The sequence below is a fragment of the Bacillus rossius genome, chromosome 1, assembly GCF_032445375.1.
Source record: "Bacillus rossius redtenbacheri isolate Brsri chromosome 1, Brsri_v3, whole genome shotgun sequence".
Taxonomy (NCBI): domain Eukaryota; kingdom Metazoa; phylum Arthropoda; class Insecta; order Phasmatodea; family Bacillidae; genus Bacillus; species Bacillus rossius.
The window spans coordinates 309,042,817-309,070,160 of record NC_086330.1 but is presented as its reverse complement, the minus strand read 5'-3'; the positions used below and the strand labels follow the sequence as shown (position 1 = coordinate 309,070,160).

The 27,344-nt window shown below is 38.6% G+C and overlaps 1 protein-coding gene and 1 long non-coding RNA gene across 2 annotated transcripts in view; one reads left to right on the top strand and one right to left on the bottom strand.

The window, feature by feature from the left end:
* LOC134527887 (uncharacterized) overlaps positions 1-21,429 on the top strand; it is a 29,884-nt gene extending 8,455 nt beyond the window's left edge. Inside the window, exons 2-3 of the long non-coding RNA XR_010074306.1 lie at positions 4,955-5,188; positions 20,090-21,429. This is a non-coding gene — a long non-coding RNA (uncharacterized LOC134527887). The remainder of the gene's footprint in view (positions 1-4,954; positions 5,189-20,089) is intronic.
* The window catches only part of LOC134527885 (uncharacterized), a 74,261-nt gene continuing 49,988 nt past the window's right edge, over positions 3,072-27,344 (bottom strand). The window contains exons 9-11 of the mRNA XM_063360888.1: positions 23,722-23,877; positions 20,061-20,294; positions 3,072-5,512 (exon numbers count right to left, since the gene is read on the bottom strand). Coding sequence (XP_063216958.1) covers positions 3,995-5,512; positions 20,061-20,294; positions 23,722-23,877 — 1,908 coding nt within the window. The 3' untranslated portion in view covers positions 3,072-3,994. The remainder of the gene's footprint in view (positions 5,513-20,060; positions 20,295-23,721; positions 23,878-27,344) is intronic.

Below are 27,344 nucleotides of genomic sequence, written 5' to 3'. Positions count from 1 at the left end.
CTGCTTAGTGCATGAGCTGGAGCTTGACGCTGCTCACTTTACTGGTTACACTGACGTGACGTCACGGAGTTACGCATGATTCTAAGGCTACTCTGACTTTACGGGCTCTCTAGCCTTCGTGCACAAACTATTTGGAAAGGTGAGCTCGGCGCCCTCTGTTAAATAGAAACGCGAGTGTCCACACACATGGTGCATCAACCCTAATCTTAACCGATGAAACAATTACGAAACACATTACAAGTTACATGTAGCGGCCACCCCCAATGGTCACAGTAACAACAAATACAAAAGCTTTAATACACGCACTATTAAAACACTACAAGCCATCTGGCACAGGCAAAAAGATTACGTATTAAACTTAGATACTTGGCATACGGCCTTACACTTAACTAACACCACGTGGGCGGGACTAATTGCAGACCCCAAAAGTTATTGGGCCGTATTAAATAAAAAGAGTTCTTTGTTGCATTTTGCCTGTCTGGTGGCCCTGCGTGGGCGAAGCTATGAACGCCTCGGTGATGGAATTCTAATCGTTGAAGACTGGGTCGCAACATGCTTCCAGACAAAATACAAAATCATGTAGGATCACGAGGGCAGTCATGTTTAAGTTAAGTGGCAGATGAATTCAGGTCGGGGAATGGTCTTTTTAAATTTAATGCAGACTGTGTTTTTTTATCTTTTTTAAATCATTTATTGACACTAATTTATAATTAATTTTTTTTTGACGTGACAACGTCTAATAAATCGATGAACGCTGACTGCACGCACGAAAAATTGTCCCACTACGGATGTGTCCTGTTTACGCATGCGTGGCATCTCTCTGGTATGTTGCGGACGGTACAGAGAACTCGGCTGGCACGTGGCGGCAAACCGAGGTTATTGTTGTGCACCGCGCCACGGGAGTATATATTCGCAAGGAAATGGCTTTCTTACAAGTACGTATTATTTTAATTACTATTGTAAATCAGTATATTTAAACAGAGTTGTATGAGTATTGTTTTAGCTGTGTAACTAAATATTTATTGCTGGTATGATACTTTTTACGCTTTAGTTTGACATTGGTAATTATTTGTCATGAGTTATTATTTGATCAACTAAATAACACACCGTATTATAGTTATGAGCCCACGAGTGTGTAAATAATTCGAGTCCAACAGAGAATATGCTAGTTAAAAGAAATTCAAACAAATATCGTGCGTTGAATATTATTAATTTACTACATCTGAAACAACTAATTTCAATATGGCTTCGTGGCCATGATGTTAGAACGGCTGACTTCCAATCCAAAGGTTTTCGGTTAGAATCCCGGCAGCTGCGAATTCTTTTTTTTGTACTTGTAAATATAAATACGGAGCACGCAACATTTCAAAAGTAATTAATATATTTGAATTAATTAATGCAAATAAAAGTAAATTTATTAATTAAATTGTAGATTTCATTTCACTCCTTCTTTGTATCCATGCAAAATAGTGATAATTCAATAAAAATGATTCAATTTTATTCATAAAAGTATGCAGAGGTAGATTTTATCATACAAAAGATAGAAAAATTAAAAACAAAATTCTTCCTCAAAGAATATAATATTTTTAATGCCTAAATGGTTTGGTTGCAAAAACCTATTACGGCTTATTCTCAGGCCGAATATGATATTTCCTTTTCTTCTGGATCAATCATTTCATCAATGTTTTGTTATGACGTTGTCACGTTAAACTATCGTCCGTAAACCGACTTACAGACAAACAATTTTTTTAAATAAAAACAAATGACAGAGAAAAAAATGATAGCAGTGGGTATCGAACCCGAGCCGGCAGATTGCCAGACAATGCACTTAACCACTGTGCCATGCTGCTGACTCATCAACAATATCCTTCTAACTTTACTTAAAATCTTTAAAGAGCTTTTTCTAACACCTTGGAGTTGCAAAGTCATTCTTTAAGTACGCTAATTTACAGTCAGCCACATTGGTAACAATCACTAGCAACCTCTAGTTATATGCTATCTATGGATTAGTATCAAAACTTTTTCCGATGTATAACTTTGTGTCAAAATTGAGTTATATTTTTGTGTTAATGTGGCTTTATGCTTCTTTGTATCGATAGTAGTGTTAACTGAATGGTAATGTTAACGTCACAATAATGTAACTAAATTGAATTTTAATATTAGAGATTTTTTCGGGATTAATCAACTGTGGTCATTTGCTTAAAGCATTCGCAATTGATGTTAACATCTTCAACACACTGTGACATAACGTAGAATTGTGCAGTAATAAAGGATTTGTTACTTTTTAAATTTATTTTAGAACTTTGTAGTTTGACCTTATTTTGCATGAAGATAGCATACAAATGTTCTTGGGCCATATGGTACGTCTCTCTTTTCTAACTGTATCATGAAACTAAAATTTGTATCCCAGAGGAATTTTTGATGTGAAACTTCTTAGGTTGGGATGAGAGTAAAATTCCAAGGCCCAATTTTAATGCAACTTTTTTGTGAAACAGTGTTGTGAAACGGTTATGATGCGAAAAGGACAGAGAACAGGTACTTGACCATAGAATATGTATGTTGCTGGGCTTGTTTGTGCAATGATTTGTCCCCCCCCCCCCCCCCCCCCCCCCAAAAAAAAAAAAAAAAACCCAGAGAGAAATAGATGAGTGAAAGAATAAGACAGAGTGTTTGTGCATGCGCTTGTTTAAGAAAATAGATATCCTATGTGAGTGCCTTGAATTTTATATTTGCTACCATCGCGCTTGCGTTTCTCCTTGTTCAACCAGCAGCTTAGAGAGTGCTGTCCTGCATTTCCCACATAGACAGCGCTACCTGTTATGAATTTCATATTTTGTTCAGAGTTTGGGCATGTTCCAAATGGCAGAATTGTTTGAAGAAACAGTAACACACACACTTTGAATTGCCAAAGAAGTTTCTTTTCCATCACGTGTACTGAGTTTGCATGCACTCTTTTATTGTTCTTGCAGATAGTTAACATTGGTTCTTAATCCCTTAGGTAGGGCATAACTTTAAAAGTTATTTTAAAAAGAACATTAATTATCTCAGAAATAAATTTCTACAAGGCAAAGTCAATGTAAAAAAACATTATTTATAGTTTATTGTAAAAACAAATTGCGACGAAGTGTTATTTTGACCATGTGAAAACATCTAGATGTCTCATAAACAATACAAAAGTCATTTTTAAAATAATTTCTATACAATTGATCAAAATATAACATTAAAACATTTATAAAATATAACATTGATGTAATTGCATTTTAAATGTACGTTAATGATAGTTTTTTTTTTTTTAACAAGGGTAGCCTAGCTACACAAAGATGGCATTAGATAAAAGTTGCAAAAATTAAAATCCACAGAGCACTGCCTCTCACAAGAAGAGTACGCCTAGAGATGGTCCAGCGTGATGCCAAGCCCAGCTATTGCCATGTTTAATGGAACCATGCTCCAATTACTTATACATTGTTCCATTGCAGAGCTGAACATTGGTCGCAAATAGATATTTCATGTGTTAATATAAATTTTGAATGAAAAGTTTAGACTAACAATTCATATTTAGACATGTCTGTGCAACTGGCTTATTCTAAATTGTTTTAATCGTACTTTGTATAGTAATGACTTTCCAAATATCAAAACACACTTTACATTTTTAAAATAAATCACATCATTTTTACAAATAATTCTAAAAATAATTCTTATGCCATGGTAAAAAAAACCAAAAAAACAAGTTTGGACAGTAACTATTTTACAGGTCACATTTTTAACTAAAAAAACTTTGTACACGCCATTCTACAATCTAAATTGATTGCTGTAATATCAATTCAGTGATACTTGAAATGTAGCTTTAAATTAAATGTACATATAATTATCTTTTTATTTATTCCTTAAATATATTTATATTTTTGTTTAACAGTTAACATTTAAGTAGAAGTCACTTTGGTAATTTTTCATAAAATTGTTTTTGTGTTTGTGTAGCAGGTAGGTATCACAGGTATCACTGCATCATTTGCAAGTATCGATTCTCTTGGAGGAGGGACGTGAGAGATGTGGTCATGTCGTTGACCACCATGTTGGTGGTGTTGTTGGTGTTGGTGGTGTTGGTGTGCCTGCTTTGCGTGGTGCTCGACACACTCTCGCTGCCTGCCCATGACTGGCACTGCTTCACGTACTCCAGGGTGCGCTGGTATGCATCCTTCTGCATGCCACGCACAGCACACACCTTGGTGCACGACTGGCTGATGTCCCGGCACTGTATCTCCGGCACTGCAGCGCACTGATAATGGGGTTTGTCCACACTTGGCATGGCACTCGGCTGCAGGTAGGGTGGATTACCCGCACACGGTGAGCCACTCGGCTGCAGGTAGGGTGGCTTGCCTGCACACGGTGTGCCACTTTGCTGCTGGTAGGGAGGCTTGTCCACACATGGTGTGCCACTCTGCGACAGGTACGGAGGCTTGCCCGCACACGGTGTGCTACCCGGTGGCAGGTAGGGAGGCTTGCTCGCACATGGTGTGCTACCCTGCTGCAGGTAAGGTGGCCTTCCTGAACATGGCATGCCACTCGGCTGCATGTAGGGAGGCCTGCCTGCACATGGCATGCCACTCGGCTGCATGTAGGGAGGCCTTCCTGCACAAGGTGTGCCACTCGGATGCAGGTAAGAGGGCTTGCTCACACACTGTGTACCACTTGCCTGTAGAAAGGGGGGATGATCTGAACATGATGTGCCACCCGACTGCAGGTAAGGGGGCGGAGGCTCCATATGCGCGTGGCCGTAACCACTCCAGTTCTGTGGCTGGCTGTGATGGTGGTGATGGTGATGTGACTGGCAGCAGTTGGTGCACTCTGATGATGGCACCTGCTGCTGCAAGTGAGTGCACCTGTGCTGTTGGTAGCAGCTGCCATAGCCTCCTGCTGTCCCGGTCCTGTTCAACTGAGCCGACTGCATGGTCGGCAGGTGGTGCCGATTGGCTGGCGTGCCGGCCACTGGGCTCGTCATGGGCTGCCGGATCACTTCGCTGCAGTAGCCGTTCTGCACGGGACTCGTCGGCATGAAGCCGTGGTTGCCTTGTGCCGGGCTGGGCAGAGACTGACATCGAGAGCTGTTGCCCAGGGGCGTGGATGGCACTTGGAAGCTGGCGCTCGGTGCAGCCTGGCACTGGCCAGCGCACCTGGTCGAGCCTCCCTGGCAGTAAGTTGGACTTCCATGGTGACCGCGAACCATCACACTAATGTTGGACTCCTGAGCAGGACTTGTGTGAGGCTGCTTTGTGTGGCAGTAGTTAGAGCCCACATTACCAGGATGACCACACGCACTGAAGCCTGACTGAGAGTGACAGCTGCCAGTGTAGTTGGTACAGCTGTAAGCTCCCTGTACAGTGGGGGCAAATGTACTTGTAGAACTGGCTGCATGGTTGTTGTTCGTATTTCCTGTTGAGCAGTGTGAGGAAGTACAGGTAGCCTCAGCGTTATTAGATGACCTATTTGGGTCTTCACCTTTACTGCTCCCGGCAACCTATAACAAATATTAGAATGTCAGCACACATTCTTAAACTGAAAACATTCCTACAATATTTTTGATGAATAAACTCCTTAGCTCTTAGTATATGACAATTGGTAGGATTAATTTTGTGAATGGAATGGAAGTTGATTGGAACAGAAATGTTCTCAAACATCTGTGGAAGTCTCAGAAATCTAAAAAAGAAGGCGAACCTGCATGATTCATTTGTATTAACTTTCACGATCGTCGGAGCTGTACTAGGCCTATTGGTGTGTCAAAGTAATATTTATAATATTAAAACTATCCTTTAATGCTTTATGTTATAATGAATAGTTATAAAAAATAATGACAACTTAGAAAAATATGCATTACAATTTTGATAATCCTTAGTTAACATCGAATTGTAGAGAGAGCGCAGCATTCATCTTACTTTAGAGACACAATAAATTGTTAACCTACATATGTTCAATGCCATATCAAAAAAAAAAAAAAATTTGCGATGACATTTATACTGTTAAATCTTAAATATTAAAGCAGCTTAATAAGTTTAAGGTTTTTTGTAGGAAGTATTTACAGACTTATTTCTGTTTTTCAAGCAAAAAAATACACATACATATACTTAGTGTTCTAATACGAAGTCATGTTTGTTACAAAATATTTTCCTGCATAATAAATTATAGGATATTTTTAAAAATGTTATAATTTTTTATGACTATTTAAGTTTTCAAGATATATTCCAGGATAGTTTCATTACCATAAAGTTTCCTTTGGCACACCAATACATATAGTGCATTCCCAGATGTTCGCGAAAGTTAAAATATTTTAGATGCATGTTGCCACACGTGGTTTGGCCATGTTGATGACTTCGGTCGTGGCTATAGCAGTTTTGTATACATGCACATTGGACTTCCAACCTGTTAAATTTCTGTTGTGTAATGGCACAATTATTTTATTGAAAATTTGTCTTATATTTATCACGCTCTGCATTATTTGAAAAAATTCTATATTAAATTTTGTATCCGAGTTTCGTATTATAAGTTTATTTGCAAAATGAGACAAGAATTTGCTCGTTACCGAGGTTAGATGATTACACATCACTGGCTAGTACTGTTAAGACTCGCTCACAATTTTTTTATTATATAACAATATTTAATCTTTATGCAGAAAAATTAAATCTACTAGTTAAATAAAAGGATGGACAAATTTTTGTTCTTTTAATAATGAAAAGAAATTCATTACAGACCATAAGAGAACATGAAGCAAAATCATATATACCAATTTGAATTTATTTTGCGTTAAAATCAAGTTTGAGTACAAAGAATTTAAAGGATGTACAATAATAAATATTGGATATATTTTATTTTATTTTATGGTAATTTGTAAACTTTATTAGACATTTCCTGTATTTCTTTTTTCTTACAGCTCTGTCTCGTAGCTCCCGACTTTTGCTTCTCATGCCCCGTAAGATGCACCTCTGCGAGCATAGACTTCCATTTTCTTTGCTTCACCTACCCAAGTTCACATTATTGACAAAGCATTGTACCTCTGAGTAAAAGCATATTGTATAGCCATGTTGATGACCCATTTCCTATGAGCTCTTAAGTTTTACACACTCTCCTGTCTTACTACCATTTGTTTCCTTGTTCTGTCTGTTACCTGACATCCACCTCTCTTCCTTAATGCTGTTTGTATCTGCCAAGCAATCACCATGCAAGTCCAGCAGGAAAATTTTAAATTATCCTAATTGTTGGGGTACTACATCTCAGCCCATTTACTCTATTTTCAGTCTATTTTTAAATATGCATGTTCAGACCCCAGTATAAATATTTCGTGGTACATTTCTCTAAAAATCTTCACTAAGGTTACAGAGTTTCGAATGTGGAACTATTTACGACGGTTTGTTGTCTCAATTTAAAGAAGTTTGTTTTTTCTAATATGGTACAGTGAATCACTGATTTTCTGAGGTTTTTCTTCTCTTACAATGGCTTTTAGCCTTGAATCATCATTCTCTGTTGTTCGATGTATTCACCATGGGTGGTAAGTGGTCCCAGACTAATTTAACTCCCTTATTATGTAAGTTTTATTTTTCTGTCACTATAAGTTTTGCCTACACTGCTCGGCCATTTTTGTGTACCGTACTGGAATAAAATTCTGAGTAAAACTTTTGAATTTCACCATTTATGCTTTAACATTGTGGCATGAATTCAACTTCCCAAAGTTCAAGTCCTTTTAAACAAAAGACTTCATCTCTGATTGGGAGTTCTGTCGAAATGCTGCAGTTTGCGAGTAACTATGGGTCAAACCCACATTCATCATTCATGAAAGCTGGTTTAATAACCTCTATATAATAATAATTATAACGTTGACTTAAATTGTTGCACTGGTGCTGGAGAGACGAAGGGAATACTGTGATTAAACGAAGATGGGCATCGATAAGTCTGTACTCAAGACATGATGGGCCTCGTGGTTCACAGACGTCTGGTCTAAACGCCTGACACCTACTAAGTGTTTCTTCCTCTATGTTCCTTCCCTTCCCTGCTATTGTGTTGTGTTCCAGTGACATACCTCCTTCCCTCGAGCCAGGGTGACTCTGATCGTGCACAGCATTGAGCTCCTGATAACTGACTTAAGGTCTTAAAAGGCTTTTATTGGCTTCTTTATAGTTGTTCGTTGCCCTACGATTACAAGTGCGCACATTGACTACATTGGTCAATGGTAAGTAGTAAGTATGAGATTCTTAGTGGTGTCTTTATGATATCATGAGACAATACAAGGTAATTTTACATTTTAACTTATTTGTTTACTTTTTGAGAACAGTATCTTTTGTTGCCATCTTGTATATTTCAGTTTGTTTATAATAGGTTCTTAATTGTTTTCTTTGTTTAATCCCCTAGTTGAATCTGTACACTTGGTCGCATCCCATGATCAACGACGATGATGCACACCTGTTGGTACACACATTTGCAGGGGATCCAGAGAGATATACATCCATATATGTGCTTGCCTGACTTGTGCATTTAACAAGGTAGCCTCAGGGCATCCAAGTTAGAAATCCACAGACATCCAGGGAAACAATGACCCACGAATCACAACTGGAAAAACAAATATCCTGGTGCAATCTCAGAGACACATTCCATTATCTGCATCCTGAAATGCGACACTTTTCCTGATAGGGGTACCCGAAGAAAATACTGTCAGACAATGGCAAACAGTTTCAAAGCAGAGTACGAAAACAAGCAAGCAACTGGTCGGATAGCAGCAACTGTACAACCTTAGTATGCCACTCACAGATAAACCATACAAACTGCTGAAACTAATATATAAAAAAAAAACATTAGGTTGTGAACTTGGGAAAACCACAGGGAATGGGACAAACATATACCCAGGATCATGTTCTCGCTCTGATGCAGGCAGAACTACACCACAGGGATGACTCCCCAGTGAAGAAATGCTGGGGAGAATGCTCCTAAACCAGGAGAATGGTGCCTGACAACCACTAGCCAGGGAGATGTAGTACTAACTGCATGGGGTACGATAAGTATGCACAACACAGGCAGTAGACAAAATAAGAAGCCCACTATAAATCAGCAAAGATATAAATAGACCTAGAGCGGTGGGGTCAACAAAAATTTCCATATCCATTTTGGTGAAGGAACCAAGTGATGTCCACACCCATAAACTATCAGAAACTGCAAGGACATTTCATGCTGGATTAAACCCCAAGTGGGAGAATCCTTATCAAGTAGCAAGTAAAGAGGGAAATGTGCATTGGGTGCATCACCCAAACTGGGCAGAGTGGAAAGTACAATGCAATCAGTTCTGGCTTTTCCAAGGAACCACTAGCAACAATGCCGTGGACCAGAATGGAGCCAAAGAGAATGATCCAACCCTATGGAAGCAGCTGAGATGTGAAGAAGCAGCCCTGGAAACTCAAGGAGATCCCTGAATTACAATCAGTGATAATTGTAGATCCAACCTGATGTTCCGCAAGGCATGAACGTTACAAACTCTCATGAGGGGATAGTGTAGGATATGAGAGGAAGCCACATGAAGGTGACCCTGGTCAGGAACCTTATGACATAGCAAAGAGTGTGCTTCCTAGAATACAGACTAGCATGCACCAAAGCACATAGGAAAATAAGTAAAAGTCCATTTACCGAAAAAAAGAAGAGACTGGCTGCTTCAAAAAAAGAAAAATCTATGTACAAAATACGTGAAGTTGAAATATTATGTCTTCTAAGGGTGACAATTGTAATGATATGTGGCGTTTGGAGGGGGGAGGGAGGAGTATATATATAAACATTTGAACTACCAGATTCCATGCAGTTGGTAAACGGGCTCTTTACACACCCTTACAGGAAGAGTAGGGGGTAACAAAGCCACCCTGCACGCCACTTCAGGTGGCACGAATATGTTAGATAGAGCCCCACACTAAGAGGAATAAGTGCTACCCTGCACACCGTTTCAGGTAATATGTCTACATGGGCTAGCAGTATGGGTCTCTTCCTGGGACAGACCGTCTTTTCATGGTGCTAGTCCTGCATCACTCCTCACCTATATCGGTGCAAGAATTCCTACTTCGGCACAGGAATTACCGTACTGCTCCTCGCCAACCTCAGCATGGGCATTACTGTACACTGTTTGCTTATCTCGGCACTGGCATTATTATATCGCTCCTCACTTACCTACATGCGGGCATAAATGCCCCATGCCAATATCGCTTACTCTAACACACCCCTTTTAAAAACACCAACAATCTCCATTAAGGATTGAAGTGCCGAGTCAAGAGGCCAGGAAGGGACGAGAAACGAGCAGTAAAGTATGCAGCGGCTAAGACCGCTAACAGCACTGAGGCAGTAGCCTGTTCGCAGCCAGCTACCAGGGAGGACTCATGCCACCCCAGCCTTAGGGGCTGATAACCCCGTCCCAACTATCACCCATCCAACGGCCAGTCTGCAGCTGCTGGTATTCGCCAGTGCTGCCACCCTCTCCCACCACTTCACCCCGGGAGAGTAGTTTGCGAGGCGCCAGCGTATATTGGTATTGCCTTAATGCTATGGTGGACCAAATTCCTCTCCCTTGAACATAAGACTAAGTACCTAAAGCCAATTACAGGAAAATAGCAATTTAGCACGCTACACCCTCATCTCCATAGCAATTTGAGAAAGTGGCCCGGAACCTAGACCATTGCTTCTCGGCATTTCCAGAAACGGTCATTAGCCATTGACCAGGGAAATTGAGGTGTTCCCTCAGCCACCAGCTACCCAGTGGTAAACTGCCTCCCCCAGAGAACCCACTGGATAACCGTTTGAAATCTTTAAAAGTAACTTAGCTTCAAATCATAATTTATAAAATAGTGGAAGATAATCTAAGAGATAGCTGTTGTTTATTTCAATACCATACAATTTTCCTTCTCATTTAATGAGTTACATGACACTGACTTGAATAAGAGTCGGCAGGGGTGAAAATCTGTAGGATTCGCAAGGCCCAAGAGTTTTGGACTTGGGTTTCAACCAATACAAGTCTTCTTTCGATATGGCGCTTGTATGTGTTGTACACTGTCCATATTTTGGCATATATGCATCAATAAACAGAAAACTTTAAACTATAGAGAAATTTTTCCATTCAACATAGTTTTGACATTTACACTTATCATCCCCGTTTCACAGTCACGATTTTACAAATGAGTGGGCCCTCTCAGTGAGGTTCTTCTTCATTTCAGGGCAGGACCCGAGCCTGCCCCCCCCCCCTCCCCCCACCCCCCCCTCCCTTGTTACCCTGGGATCCATGCCCATGAGAGTTGGAATCACTAAATTTTGTTATTGTAGTGCATTTTCACAATGAGGTATACATATTAACTGTAAGTTATTTTATTTTTAATGTAATTACTAGTTTTTTCTTAACTTGGCAGTAGTGCCACAGATCATTTTAAAAAAATGTGTTAGACTTGAAATGTACAGAGGTTGGTACTTAAATTACAGGAAAATCACACTGTGATATAGTTTATGTCAGTTGAAGATCAACTTCTTTACAGACAGTAGGGTTAGTCGAGGTGATGACTTACAATAGCATGGTGATGCGTGTAATTTAAAGGAGTGGGGACTCAACAGCAGAAAGGCAGTGGGGCTTAAGATCGGGATTTTCGACGGCACAGAAGGAAAGGAGCACAAAAGTGGGGTATTGGACGGTTGAGAGGGGGAATATTGAGACTCTCCTCCTCATTCATGGGCAAGCATCTCCAAAGCGATTTTAGAGCATTGCATTTTACATTATACTGAAAAAGGCATAGACCATAGTATGGCCTTCATGAACCAATTATTTCATTGTTAGATTCCATTGAAGAAATTGACATTAGTGAATAAAAAATCCATTTTCATGCAAATTACATGTGTTTCAAATACAGTAAACTCTCGATTATCCAGGCCTGGATTATCCGGTTTTCGGGTTATCCGTGCTTGATTTTTTTATGAAGTTGTAAAAAAAATGACGGGTGTAGCTACGCAGCTACTGCGTTTTTTTTTTTTTTTTTTTTTTCTGCTGTGTTAGAAAGCTATTTACCTGACCCTTCAGACCCTCGTTCCCCGCCACCATCACCCGTCAATTTGTCACACTTTAAACCAAAAAGGAATGCCTTGACTGCTGCTTCCGGCTCAACTCCCTCCCACCCTTTTCATTTTCTTTTCAAGCGTACATTTCACAGCGCCCCGCCACGCTAAAAAAAAAAGGTCCCTCTCCCTCCTTTACCTATTGGAATATTGCATCATTAAAACCAGTAAAGCTACACAAGAAGAGTGCGTGTGTTTTTTTTTTTTTGCCATGTACACGCACGCAACGAGGTCTCACACACGCACAAAAGGAACAGGGCTCTCGTACACACGTACACACTTGGGGGGGGGGGGGAAGGGGGGTGGTTTAGGAATTTCCCCTCTACCGGCCGAAGCAGCCAGTAACACAATGGGAGGGGGAGGGCTTCTTGAAACCCCCGAGCGAGAGAGAGAGACAGAGAGAGAAAGGGAGCATGTTCGCTACCAGACAACAGCCTTCATTCTTTCTCGACAGCCCCGGTGCCAGCATAGCCACACGCCACGGCCCTCTCTCTCTTTGCAGCCTTTGTTTATTGCGTGAACCTTTTTTTTCCTTCCAACTAACGGTATTTTTCCTTGTTTGAAGATGCCATTCAAATCACTCTTTCTTACGAAAGAGCCAACAAGGAAGCACTCGTAATAACCAGATTAGTTTAGGATTACTATTTACGTAGGTAGTCAAACTGACAGTGCATTTCAAAACTCTCGTAACTTCGAAGGTCTCGTAGTATCCCATACTCATAGTTACGACTGTAAAGTGCATCCTAATTTTAATAGGCGGAATTAACAAGAAACAATATCTTGCCGCGCGAGGTAGAAAAATAAAATGCTATAGCTGGAAGGGGAAAAAAAAGGTGTACAATATTGTGCTGTGGTTCAGACACGTACAAGTATTTTGTAGTGACCCCGGATAATAGGTCGTTAAAAGGGTGGAGGGAGATGCTGAGTTGGGACTGTCGCCGCTCGCTCTCCGCTCCCTCCCTCCCGTAGCAATAAAGGGGACAGGAGAAGGATGGCGGCAACACAGTGCCAGTATTGTTTACGGTCCAATAAGCTGGGACACGGTATACAAAGCCTTTGCTTGTACTCATAGAATTCTACTGAAGAGACACTCTTTTGCCAGTAAATACACCATTTTAAGTGGTGAAACGGATTATCCGGTTTTTTTTATGGGCATTCAATTATCCGGGCATCGGAAGGTCCCAATTAACACGGATAATCGAGAGTTTACTGTATTTATTGTACCCTTAAGAATATTTCCAGAAGGATGTTCTTTTTTTTATGGAGTGTATGAGTTGAATGAATGGGCTTAAACATCTCATTATGTTGAGGTCATTAGAAATAATCAGTAGGCCCTAGTGATGAAATGAGAATGGACAATGATGAAATTAATGAGGGGAAGAAATATGAGAAACAAGAAAAAAAACACCGGCCAATGCATCGCACCTTACGTATCCCACTTGCAAAACATCCGGGGTAGACCCCACCCAGGAATCAAACCCAGATCACCTTGTAGGGAGACAAGTGATCTAACTACTATGCCCGGGAACAAAACTGAAAGATCATCAACTTTTAGTCCTTTAATTAAAATACTTAATTAAAAATATATGAGAGTAGAGGTTAAGGGTTGTTGCAGACTGTGGTGTAACTTGCACCATGTATTAGAGATGACAAAGTCGTTGTTGAGGAATATAGGTGGCAAAGATGCTGTAGCTTTTTGGCTGAGTTACGCATTATGTTCTGAAAATTATTAACCTAAAAAAATTAATATTATTAGAAAGGTCTTGGGCAAAGAAACTGAGAGTACTTTCAACTTATTCACAAAAACAAATTATTCACCTTGATTGCTTCGAAACCAGATAATTACACAATCAAGGTAACCTAGAAATACTACAATAGGTAGGTACTGAAAGTATGTCTTAAATGCTTGGAGACCTCCCTTCTTCCCAATAAAATATAATTAAACATTTTAACGATGATTTGTGGCTGTAAAACATTTTCCGTGACTCCTGTAAAATGTATGAAAATGGAATAATGAAATAATCAAGCCAGTGGACTAAGTTACCTGTTTAATAATATTATAGCAATTTGATAGGCAAACACACAGAAAATGCATTAATACATATTTGCTTAAAGCCAAATTTCTATAATCCAGTAATTTTTTTTATAGTGAAAATTTTTCAGTTACAAGATTTGAACCATGTCAAAAATTACCCCTTAAATTTCACAACCGTGTGCTCTGCTGCTGTGCTACCAAGATTATTGGAATCTAGAAAGGAGACTATGTATTATCAATAGTGTTAATTCAGGTTTCTTTCATATTTAAAACCATGCTGCAGTAATCCTTGCATCAAACAGCTCACAAAAAACTATGGTTTACCGAAACAACACTCACTACTGCTGCTTGTTTACTTTTACAGGATGCGAAACTATCTCGGACACTAAAGTTACCAAGTAGTGTTGCCAACGTCATGTTGATACATTCCTTGAAAAGGGTACAGGTATATTTCTCATTAATGATATTAAACATTTTCCAATACATCATTTGATAAATATATAAGTGTTGGTACGTATTAATAAACAGCATGCCATTTTTTTGGTAAAGGTTGGCCCTGGTCTAAAGTTCTGTACTGCCATCTTAAAAATTATAAAGTTAACTAGGAATAGTGAGTGACAAGGATGTCTGTGGTATACCTGACTGAGATTTACACTACAGTAGAATCCCGCTAATCCGAACTAATTGGGACCGAACCCTGTTCGGATTAGCGAAAATTCGGATTAGGCGGAATTTTGTCATATAATGCCATATATTGTATTTTTGAGGCGTATTTAGTGTCTGATATGTCAAATATGTATGAAAGGTCAGACAAAAATTACACCTTTATTATTTAGCGTAAATATTTAGTATCATATATTATTTTTAATTACTCACATAGCCTAAACTGCAATTTCAAATATTTCGAGTTTAACAAATCCAACAGCATACATTACGTGACAACATTAGGTCAAAATGAAGGGTGGTTCATGAGTGTGTATTAGCGGAAGGACAGTGACCTTCAACCAGAGTAAACAAAGCCCCCATCCTCCTTCCCGCATAGGCTTACGCATTCTTCTCCTCAGTCTGTTATCGAAAGAATTCGGTGTCGGCATTTCTGATTGGAAAAAGAACAGAGGTAAAATTGAGCAGTTTTGTACTACCACAAGTGAAAAAAAAAATATTGAAAAACGTAGCAAAACGACAGTGTCTTCTTACGAAAAATTGGACGAAGCACTTTTTTTATGGTTTACCCAAAAAAAACAAAAAGGAATCCCTATCACTGGCCCTCTGATTCAAGAAAAAGCTTTCAGTTGAACAAGCTCATGGATGGTGACGCATCATTTACGGCTAGTTGCGGTTTCTTAGACCGATGGAAGAAACGCAACGCTTCTGCCACAAATAAGCTTCCACTGATGGTTATCTGCAAATCGGCAAAACCACGCTGTTTTAAAAACATTAACATGAACAATCTCCCTGTATTTTACAGAAACCAAAAGAAAGCTTGGATGGATCGTGTCTTGTTCCAAGACTGGTTTGAAAAACAATTTGTGCCAAAAGTAAAGGCTTTTAACAAAGAAAATGGATTGCCTCCTACTGCTTTATTACTAGGGACCCTGAAAAATGGTAAATAAAAACTACCAATAGCGGTGCAAAAAAACTAGTGAAAGCGGTGTAAAAAACCTGGTTAGAGCGGTGTAAAAAAAACAGAAGCGGTGTAAAAAGTCAAAATTTTTAATAAAGCGGTAAATAAAATTTGTTTCACTTAACATGTAGTACATTTATGTAGGGGGGGGGGGGAGGGGGGGGGAGAGAATACAGGAAAAGTGAAAATAACTTAACTGTTAAATTTTAACTTTCATTATGAGATAATATTGAAAACATCTTGCTATTTTAAACACTTGAACATTTACACATTTAAAATTGTAATATTAATATAAACCCTTGTTGGGAAGTTGCAAAATTTGCACATCAATATTTTTTTCTTTGCATCAAATACATAAAATTCGTCAGTTGCAAATTGATACAATTTTCGGCATGATTTAAATGCTTTTAACACGTTTAGATATTGCGAATTGCAATTGTATAACTGTTGTTTAAATTACATGCTTCATTCGAGGGCAAAGTACTAGATAAATTACTGTTTCAGATAAATGCATGATATATAAATTCAAGAATAACACTTAAATCCACTTTCCAATCAAAAAAAATATATAAAAAGTGTGTATTCAACAATAAGCAGCATAACAACAAACAAGCCCGGAGTTTCTGAGCCAAAGATAAATGTTTCTCCGAACGTCTCAGAGAAGACGAGATAAAGTGTGTAAGTTTTGTTCACAATACATCAAGGACGTCATTTTGTATGGAAGGACGCCATGTTGGTAAAATTATTTTTTTTTTTGTAAATTACCGTAATTCGGTATTGAATTCAGATATATTGTGAATGTTTTAGAAAATTAAGACTTTTTTCCGTATAAATGGGGTTTGAAAGAAAAAAGTAAAGATTCACAGCGAAAAATTAAAAAATTCAACATGGCGTCGCAATGATAAAGTGTTTATGTACTTTCTTTTCTATGGCCTGTTATGGCCGTTAGGAAACCCGTTGGCCAACGAAAGAAAACAAAACAGTTATGTTATTGTTAGGTTAATAAACGTAATAAACCGTTTCTTGAACCCGAGGGCGTTAAAATATGAAGTTACTTATATTATCAAATTATAAAGTGAAAAAATGATTTGCCTAGGCGTCGTTCTGTAAAATATTTTCGTGTAGTGTGGAGTTTTATCTTTGACTTGTAAACATATTCTTGCGCAAATCTTAAAAATAGTGATTTTAAATGGACTATTTCGTGCGAAATTTCGTGAAATAGAGGAATTTAGCCCTATTTCGCGCAAAACGAGAAAAATGGCAAATTTCGTGAAATTTCGCGGAATTTCGCGACGCATAAACGGTTTGTAACACAATAAAAATAACATAAATTGTTGGTATGTTGACCCTATATGCTTGTATAAAAATTTCGTGAATAAACCATTCGCGAAATAAAAGGGTCCCTATTTATTACTCACTAGCTGCCCGACCCGGCTTTGCACGGCTATACTAATGGAAAAAAATTAAGCCACATCTCCCATTTACAGTAATGGTAAATAAAAAAAAATTCAGTGAAAATCTATTACAATGCTGTATAATGTACCGGAGAGAAAATGAATAGCACCGATGGTTTCCCGACTCGTGCACGCAACGTACAACTGATGTACCCGTACTTCGCTACGGCAGTCTACAGGCAGATCACTCTTGCGCCGCTCATTATACATGCCCCTCCTTGTGGGTACGTCACTGCTGCGCGATGCCTGTTGCCATGGAGACGCAGAAGGCATGAACAATGCAAAATCCTGTTCTCATGCAGACAAAGTACCCACTGTTGCCTGGTTTTAACCACCCATTGGATCAAATTTTCGTAAAATGTCATCCTGCGTAACATAAGGAACATTACAGTGAATTTTTAAGTCTGTAAAATATATATACTTGAAAAAAAGGGCAATTTTTGATATTTAAAGTACCCGCAAAATTTCAACGGTGATGAGGACTGCACTAACAATGAAATAGTCGTTGCCATGGAGACGAATGAAGCATCAACAAAGCAACAGCCGTTGCCATGGTGATTTCCTACCAAAAACTGGAAATTTTGATATATTACGCCCCCGAAACTCCCCTTGGGATCGGATTTCCGCAGAATCCGTTCTTAGTGAGCGTCTACATCACAAAATGAGTAACTATGCTAAATTTCAAGTCGATCGGGTGTATAGTTTTAGAGATCTCGTGATGAGTGAGTCAGTGAGTGGTATTTCGCTTAATAAACTTCTAGCGCCTGCGGCATTGTCAACACACACTTCGTATGTGTACTGCATGTTGTATCTAACCCCCTCCAATGCATTTGATTCTAAATTGGACTTTTAGTAAGGATACCTAATGTTATTGATAATATAATATAGCCTATAGTCTTCCTCGATAAATGTACTATCCAACACTGAAAGAATTTTTCAAATCGGACCAGTGGTTCCTGATATTAGCGCGTTCAAACAAACAAACAAACAAACAAACAAACAAACAAACAAACAAACTCTTCAGCTTTATAATATTAGTATAGATAGGCAATGCTCCGTCACATTCTGAAGAAATGTAACTTGTTTGCGGTGATATCAAAGCCATTTTTCTCCCACCAAACGTCACTTCAATTTTGCAGCCAATGGACCAAGGAGTTTTGCAGGCTTTTAAACAGAATTACAGAAAAATGCTACTTCGTAGTCTACTTGAAGAGAATGAAAAACTGACAATCTTGCATAAACTCAAGAAAATCACCATCAAAGATGTCATTTACTGGGTAGCAGAAGCTTGGGAGAAAACACTAAAGGAATCTTTACAGAAATCATGGAAAAATCTTTGGCCTGATTTAGAGTTTGTCCAAACGGTCTTTCCCCGGCAAAGAAAAGTTTGAACTTCTTCAGCTACTGAAACAAAGTGTACCAGGTTGTGAAAATGCAGAAGAGTGCGTTGAAAAGTGGACGGCCATTGAAGAATGTGGCCACGAATAATACACAGATGAAGATATCGTAGCAGCTGTGCAGGGAACGTCAACTGATCTAGATGCAGACGACAGTGAGGAGGAAGGGAACGCGCCGACTGATGTTGTTTCTTACACTGCCGCAGCCAGTGCCCTTGATCTGGCTTTAAGTCGAGCAACATGCCGATGCAACCCCAACACATGTTATGTTTATGCGACGTTGGCGAAATATTGCATCTTCAAGCCGATTTAGTCCATTGCGTCAAAGGAAGATTACTGACTTTACCTCTTAGATAATGGTTTGCTTTTTTACGTTTTGTTTTGTGTCAATCCTGTACAGAACATGAATTGTACATATAGTATGTAAGTAAATTAAAAAAATTTTCAATACGTACATATGTATTTAAGTAGCCTACTATGTACGTAATATTATTTTTTTCTCTTTTCGGTTAGACAGTGAACTATATAAATTATAAGTTTCTTATGTACACATTAATAAACGTACAACATTTCTTAAAAAAAAATTTTCTTTACTTTTCCTAGTTCTTAAATGTTATAAAAATTAATTTTTTTTTGTCGTAGCCCTGTTCGGATTAGGTGGATTTTCGGATTAGCGGGACTCTACTGTATTTAGTAAGAGATGACGATGTGACTAGTGAGTAGAGACAGGGAACAAGGATTATGTGTCATACCATCTTCCTAAACAATAATGTTTTTAATAAAACTGTGAGCGACAAGGACATCTGTGGTATATCTGGTTGAAGTTTGCCCAATTTCTTAAGTGATGATGATGTGTTTAGAGACAAAACTTGGTTGACAAGAAGATATTGTACCTGGTTAAGGTTTGCACTATTTTGTAAGCGATTACGAGGTGATTAGTGAGAAGAGTTAGGTGGCAAGGATGATGTGTCATGTCTAACTAAGGTACTGCGATATCTTCCTAAAAAAATATTATGGTTATTTGGACTATAGAGTTACATGGAACTGAGGTGTATTTGGTCGAGGTTTGCACTATTTCATAAGGGATGACAATGTGAATTGTAAGGGGAGTTTGGTGGCAAGGATAATGAGTCATACCTTACTAAGTAACCGCACCAACATCATAAAAAGATGTAGTTAGTAAGAAATAGTGGGTGACACGGATGTCATGGCATACCTTATTGAGGATTGCACTATGGCGATGTGATTAGTAAGTAGAGATGGTTGGACAAGGATGTTGTAGTATTTTTTGCTGAGGTATAATTTATTTCGTGAGGGATAAACAATGAGGTTAGAGATAAATATTGGGTTGAAGGACGACTGTTGCATTTGGTTAAAATACTGAATCATGTCCCTAGGGATGATGCGACTGTGAGTAGGGAGGGGTGGCAATAATGGCCATGGCTTACCTGGTTGAGGTACTGTACCATGTCATCAGGGATCACCAGCTTGTTCTCCACCATCTCACCCTCGGCCACCTCGTCCAGAACAACCTCTTGGTTGGGGTGCAGGTCGCCAGGGAGTGGTGCTAGCGCCGGGAGCACCACGCTACTGGGGCGCGGCAATAAGGCGTGGCGCTCTGTCTTTCGACACGGATCTGAAGCTCGCCTGCAGTCTCCGCCGCCCAACGACATGCTTGCCGTCTGAAACATATAATACTAATTGTTTTCTTTTTCTGTTATTTTTTTTTATTTGCATCACTTTAACAATATTAAATTATTGTGCCCATACATTTTATATGTTTTGCACCAGGCAGGCATAGAAGATCAGATTTTAAGACTCTTCCTCAGTACATATGTGTCCTCCATGATTTTCCCATCTTCCCCTCTAACCTGCTGCTGCTTACTCTTTCCTTGTTTTTATCCTTCTCCTCTTCTGGTTTTTGCACATGTGCGTTGACATGCTAGATTTTGCATAAATTAGCATTTAACAGATAATTCTGTCATTATCAGCAGTTTCTTGTACAGAGTGTTACCTTCGAGACCCAGGGTGAGCATCAGAGGTGAGTCATAGCAGATTTATAATTTCTGGTGTATGTCAGCTTGGTGTGTGGTGTTTACACCCACAATGAAGGTGCTTAATTGCTTAAACTCTGTTATAATTTATATTTTGGCCAGCCACCATAAAAATTGCACACCTGGTAAATTTATGAGTGTGCTTTTGAGCTTGTTGAGTAACCTTTTTTTGAGTAGTAAGTTCTTTTACCATGATGAGCTTGGATGCATTGCCTGGTATAACTTGTTTTTCTGGGTTTAAGTTAGTAATATTTTCCTTGTAGTTGTTTTGAGCACTATTTACCCCATTAATGGTATTAAATTTTTGTGGTGCAGACAATTATTTTTTTTGAAGTTTTCTCTTGAATTTTTTTGCCTAGTTGTTCACTATACTTGTGTGGGTGCTAAAGTCGGTGTATATTCACATGTAGTTTGATACTTTTTGTGTAATTTGTAATTTTTAGCCTAATAAAATGTTTATTACAATATTTGTTAGGTACATATTTGGATTTATTTTTCCATGCATTTTTGTCCTTATGTATATTATGATTAAACTATACATATGTTTGTAACCTTAAGTAAAATTTGATCAAGTATCATAAATATTAATATCTGTTGGGATTCTCAATTATCTTTCAAATATTGCTATCTTGTGAAGGTGTTAAACCATGGCCACAAGTGTAACTTTTATCTAGAGGTAAAAGTTGTCATGATTTGGATGTTTGTCTTTTCTGTGGCTTTGAGATATTTGAAATAAAATCGTTTATGGTTTGTCGCCACGTCACTCCCGTTTCTTATATTTTTCATTGATTAACACTGTACTTGCCTTTTACCTATCAGAACGTATTTTTCTGTTTTGTAGATGTTTGAGTATTTGTGTGAGCTGATTTTAGCATTTTGGGATTGTATTTCTCCCAGTACACTGCAATTTTCTGTGCTACTCTGCTTGGCAGAGAGTGATCTAGTGGTATAAGCGAGAACTCGCTTACTGTTTCCAGCATCCTGACGAGCCTGTGCTCGAGTTCGTTAATTCATTGGCAGGATTTTCTGGTGTCTTAGAGCTGGACAGGAAACAGCTTAAACTAAGTCATGCTTTCTCCACCTGTCAGCCTTGAGGCATTTCACATGTGGAGGGGTGAAGTGGGAAAACGACTGCTCGCTATTTGAAAGTATCACGAGGAATATACACCTCTTGTCCAAGGATGTGCAGTGAAAGCCTTTAAATAAGAACAGGATAGTTCTGTGCTTAAAATTTTCGCTGTTCAAAGTTTGGAGTGTTGTTTGCACTCACACGACTGGGTACAAGTCTTCTATTATAACTTCTCAAGCTGTAATTTCGCCTCATGGTGGTGAGTCAAAAAGTGCACGCAAGTCTGCTACAATTATTTTGTATAAATCAGAGAATTAAATGTAAATATGTTTTATATGTATTTAGATTTGATGTAGTTAACAAACTAATAGTTTTGAAATATTTGTTATTATTTTCTTTACTGCTTGTCATTAGACTTCAAGTATGTGTATAGAAATCAACATAAAAATGTACTATTAATAAAAAACAAGCAAACAGTAGGGTATGAATAAACTATAAAGGGATCTAAAGCTTATAAGGCTTGAAGCTCTGAATGTGTATAGCAACAATGTGACAATTCAGACTCAATGCAGTGTTTAAGCATATGTACTGACCTCAGCAATCTGTGGGTTAGCATTATTAATGTAAAACTTACCTCAGCAATTTATGCTTTTACAATATGTTTGTAAGCCATCTTCAGTTAAGCTTCTTGGAATGAACCGGGGGCGTTGCTATTACATTAATAAACTAATACAATTTTAGGGTACAATTGTTTAAAGTCAATTAAAGGCATTTAAAATACAAACAATTTGTATTATGTTACATCTACAACAATATTACTATCTCTAATGTCATTGCCATTGATGAGAATTAAGTCCAACTACGTATTTGTATTAATACTTCAAGAATTTTCTTTTTACCTGACCTTATTTATAGATGAATTACGAATAAATTGCTTATACTTCAGGCATAGTGTCTCGTGTTGAAACACAATACAAACTGTAGGTACTGACTTTTATGTTCTAGGGTGCTATTTCACTACTCATCCCAGTTGTAGAGTATTCTCTCACTACTCATTCTTGTTCTAGGGTACTTAATTTTTTTCTAATAGTTCCTGTTGTATATTACTCTTTCAGTACTCAACCCTGTTCTAGTGTATGCTTTCACTACTCGATCCTGATCCAATTCCTGATATAGGGTACCTAATTTTCACTACTAGTTCCTGTTTTAGAGTACTCTTTCACTACTTGTTCTTGTTCTAAATTACTCTTTCATCACTCATTCCTGTGATAGTGTATGCTTTCACTACTCAATCCTGATCTTGAGTTGTCTTTCACTACTCTTTCCTGTTGTAGAGTACTATTACACTACTTGTTCCTGATCTAGAGTACTCTCACTAATCACTAAAGTTCTAGAGTACTCCTTCACTACTTGTCCCTGTTCTAGATTACTCTTTCATTTCTCATTCCTTTTCTAGAGTAATCTTTCACAACTCGTTTTATTTCTAGTCGACTCTTTCACTACTCACCTTAATGTTTCCTGAAAGCGGATATCTTGAATGCGAGTCGCCTTATCCTCCCATAAACGTCAACATACAGAACGCCATTTTGTGCGCACGTTTCTTTAGAAAGGAACTGAGGTTAGGTACCGTCACTAAGCAGACTGTTTATGTTGGCTGCCATTGCCCGTCTCAAAACCTACATAATTATGGCAACAAGTGTAGCTTCTTTCAACAGGACCACATCCCAGGGAGATAGTAAGAAACACATTTGTTTCAGAATTCTCAACAGTAAAGAGAAGATTAATTTTACACAAATTACCTACTTGTTTCATTTTATTGATTTTGGTTTGATTTCACAATGGGAAAAAACCAAAATTTTCCCGGACATGTAATTTCACACTGGTAAAACCCTTATTTTTCCCCAGCAGACAGTTTGATGGTAGGAGAGTGAAGGAGCACACCTGCATGAGCAATGGCCACTGCATGCGCTTGCAAGAGCACAGTACCTGGACGACGAGGTTGGAGGTAGAGTAGACCTGGGCTCTGTGCAGGCCACTTGAGCCTGCGCTGCTCATCTGGCTGGAGCGCCGGGAGCTGCCCGCGGAGATGGGGTCGTACAACGAACTAACAGGCCCGCTTGCCGTACGAACGCACCCTGACACCTTCAACACATCAACACATGAATAAATTAGTTATTTCAGGGTGCGGTCGAGGCCGGCTTGTGCATGAGGTCGAACATGGTGAAGACGGAGTATTGGGGTTTGCCACACGCTGCTACACACGTTGACACTGCTCACAAACACACTGTTAGACATGAGAACACTAAAGGCTGTCGAATAACTTACACGTGAGCTCAAAACAAGGTTGGACTCAGCTTCAAATTTTGGGAAAGATTATTATGGTGATGCGGAATAGGACTACAGGAAGGGATGATGGGTAGTTTTGGCAAGAGAAATGTATTAAGCTGTGGGTAAATCTAGGCTTTGTTTGCAGAGCAGACATTAGGTTTGAACACAAGAAGTGATATATTTAATTATATATGAACAGTGGGTTTACAAAAAGTAATATTTAGTTGATCCAGTAAGAGACGTATCCTGTGTCTCGATTGTCACTTTGGTACCAATCGATAGTCAACACGTTACCTTGAACTGTGCTGCACTTAGTGCATTCCATCACTCGCACATTGCACATGCCCCACTGGGGGGGTTTAGGTATAACAGTGTGTGAGCAGAGAGTGTCACGGGTGTCTCGTCAGTATCTTCCACATAAAACCAAACATGCGGCAGAGGCAGCTTAACAAGTTACCAGATTCAAACTAAAACTTTACATATGTTTTTATTAATTTTATTTTTACATTATTGTTTGTAACATTCCTTTCTATTCTATTCTTTCCTTTATATTCTTAGTAACATTCATTTTTTATGTGTAAAAATCTTGGCTCTCAGTATGCTGCATTTGGTAGGAATAATTTTGTGATTGGAACGAAAGTTGATTGAAAAATAAATGTGTAAACATGGTGCTGGTATTTGTGGAAGTCTCAGAAATCTCGAAAAATTTGGGGACTTGCATTATATATATATATATATATATATATATATATATATATATGTATAAACTTTCACAAACATCAGGGGATGTACTAAGCATAATGGTGTGCCAAAGTAAACTTTATAGTAGTATTAGAGACCTACGAGTACTCGAATTTTGAGTTCAAGTTTTAATTAGTGCTCGGACTCGGCACGGCCGTTCACGACTCACGAGTCGAGTTTGAGTTTAATGATGTTTTCAGACTTTTTTGGTTAGGCCTAAGTATAAAAATATTTAAAATTACGTGTTAACTAACCTTGTTTGTGCATGTAAATAAAAGAAACCCATTAGTTGAAGTTTGAGCACAACGGAGAATAACGTGTAATGATTTATTTGTTCTGTTTCAAGTATGATTTTGTTACATGCAATCACGTCATAATACTACACTTTAAACTCGCCCAATGATTCAATCTACAACTGGAACGTCCACTTTTTTAAATATTTCAAAACTGTTGAACCACTTTATGCATAAATTTGCGGATAAAAATCTGCCCAGTATTCAGCACTAGTTGGCACTCGGCACCATTCGTATTTACTGTTTGGTTACGTTGATGACAGCATAGAGTGCGTGCACGTAATTGAATTTCGATATTAATAGCTCGCCAATTGGTACATTGGTAAATACGGTATGTTGGTCACGCTGGTTTGTGACCATAGCACGTATAGTTTACAAAGTTTGGAACCCAGTTCAACAGCATAAAATACGTAAGTTTTTTCGTTTTGTGGGTTCTTAATTTCTTACATAATGAGTAGTTTGCAAGCAGTGGAACCACTGCCAGGTGGGTCTTCAAAGACTGTCGTGTTGAGTTTTTATGACAAAGTGGACAGTTTATATGCCACGTGCAAACATTGTGGAAAGAATTTGAAGACACCATCATCATCAACCAGTGCTTTAATTCATCATCTCAGTTGCACAAAACTGAATTAGCTTTGTACAAAAAGTTGAGTCACGAAAAAGAAAAACAACGACGTGAACAAAATCAACAAAATTGAGGTGTTAAGAGGAAAACAGGAAGTGGACTGAAGCAGTTGACTTTAGGTGATTCCTTTTCTAAGCCATTAGTTTTCCCGAAGGATCACCCTCGTGCACAAGAAATTACGAAAAGTGTAGGGAAAATGATTGCTATGGACTTGCAACCCTACTCAACTGTCCAAGATCGAGGGTTTACGAAACTGTGCTCAGTACTGGAACCTAAGTATCAGCTACCACATGCCTCGACATTTTCGAGGTCGATAATACCTGCCTTGTATAACGAGGAGATAAGCAGTTTGCAAACTGAACTTTCTAATGAAAAACAGTGTGGCTTACATTCAGTTTCTTTCACCACTGACATGTGGTCATCTCGAGCTGGTGATGGGTATATTTCCCTCACTTGTCACTACATATCAGAGTCTTTGAAATGAAGAAACATATTTTGGATATATCACACTTCCCAGGCAGCCACACAGGAAGTGCAATCAAGGAGAAACTTACACTACTTCTGGAGACATGGGGACTCGACAATTTGTGTGTTCCTTTGCATGTAGAGTCAGACAATGCTCGAAACATTATTAATGCTCTATCAAATGGACAGTATAACCACATATTTTGTTTTGCACATACCCACCAACTGGCCATTCAAGATGCTAAGAAAAGACTAGGTGTGGTGGAACTCTTAGCATCAGCTCGTGACATTGTGTCATATTACAACCACAGCAATGCTGCAAGAGAGCGACTGCACAGCAAACAAAGGCAAATGGGGTTCCCAGAACATACCCTTCTTAAGATGGTTGATACAAGGTGGAATAGTGAGTTTATAATGCTGTCAAGACTGTTAGAACAGAAAGAACCTGTAATGGCAGATCTGATACAACATGGAAGAGATGGTTTGTCTGCCAAACAGTGGAAAATGGTTGCTGGTATCATAACAGTACTACAGCCTATAAACCATGCTACCAATGAAATGTGTGTCGACAAACAACCTACAATGTCTCTGAGAATTCCAGTCCTGCATGGAATATTGAATGTAATCAACAAGCATATTGCAGCAGGAGGAAGTGGGGAAGGCCTTATGTTTGCAAAACAGCTGAAAAACAGTATCATGTCAAGATTTCCAGACTACAAACGCTGTAAGCTGTCTAGAAATGCTAAGCTGCTAGACCCTAGGTTTAAGTCTGTGTTGCTCGAGAGCCATGAAGTTACTCTTGGACTGCATGAGATTTCAAAAGAAATTGAAGAATTGAATAATACTAGTTCTGCTCATACAATGCAGTCCATCAGTGAACAGCAGCCCAGTTCTTCATCTACCATTGACAAAGACAACCACATTCTTTGGTCGGCATTTGACACGATGAAGCAAATACATTCATCTGCTTCAGCAGGTACTAAATGTGCAATAAAAGTCCTATACATTTAGTCACACTATCTTAGTTTAAATATTGTTCACGTAAAATTCAATGAATTGCCAACAAAAAAATCTGACTCAAGATAATTTTCTTATTTTAAATTACCTTTTGTCAAAATTTAACCCATATTTCATACCACTTTAAAAAGTGGAAATGT